Source organism: Sprattus sprattus, assembly GCF_963457725.1.
Source record: "Sprattus sprattus genome assembly, chromosome: 13".
Taxonomy (NCBI): domain Eukaryota; kingdom Metazoa; phylum Chordata; class Actinopteri; order Clupeiformes; family Clupeidae; genus Sprattus; species Sprattus sprattus.
This window is the reverse complement of record NC_137911.1, coordinates 12,191,902-12,193,633: the sequence shown is the minus strand read 5'-3', so window position 1 is coordinate 12,193,633 and position 1,732 is coordinate 12,191,902. Positions and strand designations below refer to the sequence as shown.

General features: G+C 47.2%; 1 protein-coding gene across 1 annotated transcript in view; it reads right to left on the bottom strand.

Moving 5' to 3' along the window:
* Positions 1-763: 763 nt before the first annotated feature.
* Positions 764-1,732, bottom strand: part of fgfr3 (fibroblast growth factor receptor 3) — a gene marked incomplete at its 3' end in the record, with an annotated part of 48,863 nt that continues 47,894 nt past the window's right edge. The window contains exons 17-18 of the mRNA XM_080850673.1: positions 1,192-1,297; positions 764-928 (exon numbers count right to left, since the gene is read on the bottom strand). Coding sequence (XP_080706799.1) covers positions 764-928; positions 1,192-1,297 — 271 coding nt within the window. The remainder of the gene's footprint in view (positions 929-1,191; positions 1,298-1,732) is intronic.

The window sequence follows — 1,732 nt, the reverse complement described above, 5'->3', positions numbered from 1 at the left end:
TTTTTTTTCTCAGGAAGAATAATTGCATGAGTTGAGTTCTGCACTCGTTTATCGACCGTGCAATCCTTCATGCCTTATCCCCCCTTCCGTGGAGAAAAAAGGAGAGGGGGGGTAACTCTCTCTTCAGGCTTCTGGAGTCCAGGAGAGCCAGCATGTTGAGGTTCAGAGGGGAAGAACTGGCCATGTGGGTTAGTCCCGTTCTGGCTTCAGCTATTGCAGTAAAGGATATACTTTGCCATACGTGTTAAGGGCTCATTCACACACACACATACACACATGCAAGCAGACTCACTCACTTACTCACACACACATACACACACACCTCTCAATAGTCAGTTGCTTGGCAACACTTTTGGTTGTCCTTTCCGCTCATTCCCTTCGAGTGTGTATTTGCTGTTGTTGGTATGTGTGTCTTTTTTGGATAGGCACGGAATGGTATGACTGTCCAGAAAGTTCCAACTGAATGATTTAAGAAACTGGCCGAGTACAAAAATAGGAATTTTTCATTTCTCTAAAACAGACAAAAAAAGAAACATATCTGGAAGAAGAAAGAAAAACAGACAAATGTCCATCCTTCACATAGAAAACAAACTAAAAAACTGGCAACAGTTTTCTCTCTCCTTTTTTCCCCTTGGGTTAAATGCAGCTCAAAACCTATGACACGGTGCAACTGAGCGACGAGGATGACTAAGCATTTCCTACAAAGCAAGGTGAGGTGTGTGTGTGTGTGTGGAGGGGGGAAAGGGGGGGTCTGTGTTGAGGGCTACGTCCTGATGACGCCGTTGCCATGGTGATGACGAGGGAGGCAGGGTGCGTCGGGGAGCGGGTCGTGGGCGAACACAGAGTCGTCGCCTGATGAGCAGGTGCTGCCCGAGTCAGGGCAGGCGGGGGAGTACTGCTCAAACGTCACCGACAGGTCTAGGTACTCCTGAGGAGCGCAAAGAGGACACACACACACACACACACACACACAAACAGAGATTAGAGGAAAGCCCATATCAAGTGAAAATAAGGCAGGAGAAGAGAAGAACAGAACAGAACAGTAGAGAAAAGTAGAGAAAGGATAGGAGGGAAGGAAACAAAGTGGAGAAACAAACTAGTGAAGAAAGAGAAGAAAGAGGAGAGGGGAGGAGAGGAAAGGAATAGAGAGACAGGAAAGGAGGAGAGTAGGAGAGGAAGAGTGTGTCTTACATCAGTAGAGGTCATGGACAGCACGCGGTCGTGATCCTCCACCAGCTGCCTGAATGTGGGCCGCTGAGATGGAACAGCGTGCCAACACTCCCTCATGATCATGTACCTACACACACACACACACACACACACACACACACACACACACACACACACACACGAAAAGAAAGGAAAGGGCTGATTAAGCAAGGAAACTACAAGGAAATACGTGTTTATGGTAATCCATTTTGATGTTGATGTGTATGTGTAGTGATGCGTGTCATGGATAGCTTGGGGCAGCGGGCATGTGTATTTGTAAAAACGCTTTTATATCCTGCATGGTTCTATGTGTATGCACAGCGTGCAGGTACAATTGGGTTGTCCTTGTAATGAGTGTGAGTGTGTGTGTGTGTGTGTATGTGTGTGTGTATGTGTGTGTGTGTGTGTGTGTGTGTGTGTGTGTGTGTGTGTGTGTGTGTGTGTGTGTGTGTGTGTGTGTATGTGTGTGTTTGTGTGTGGTGTGTGTGTGTGGGTGCGTATGTATGTGTGTTCGTGTGGTGTG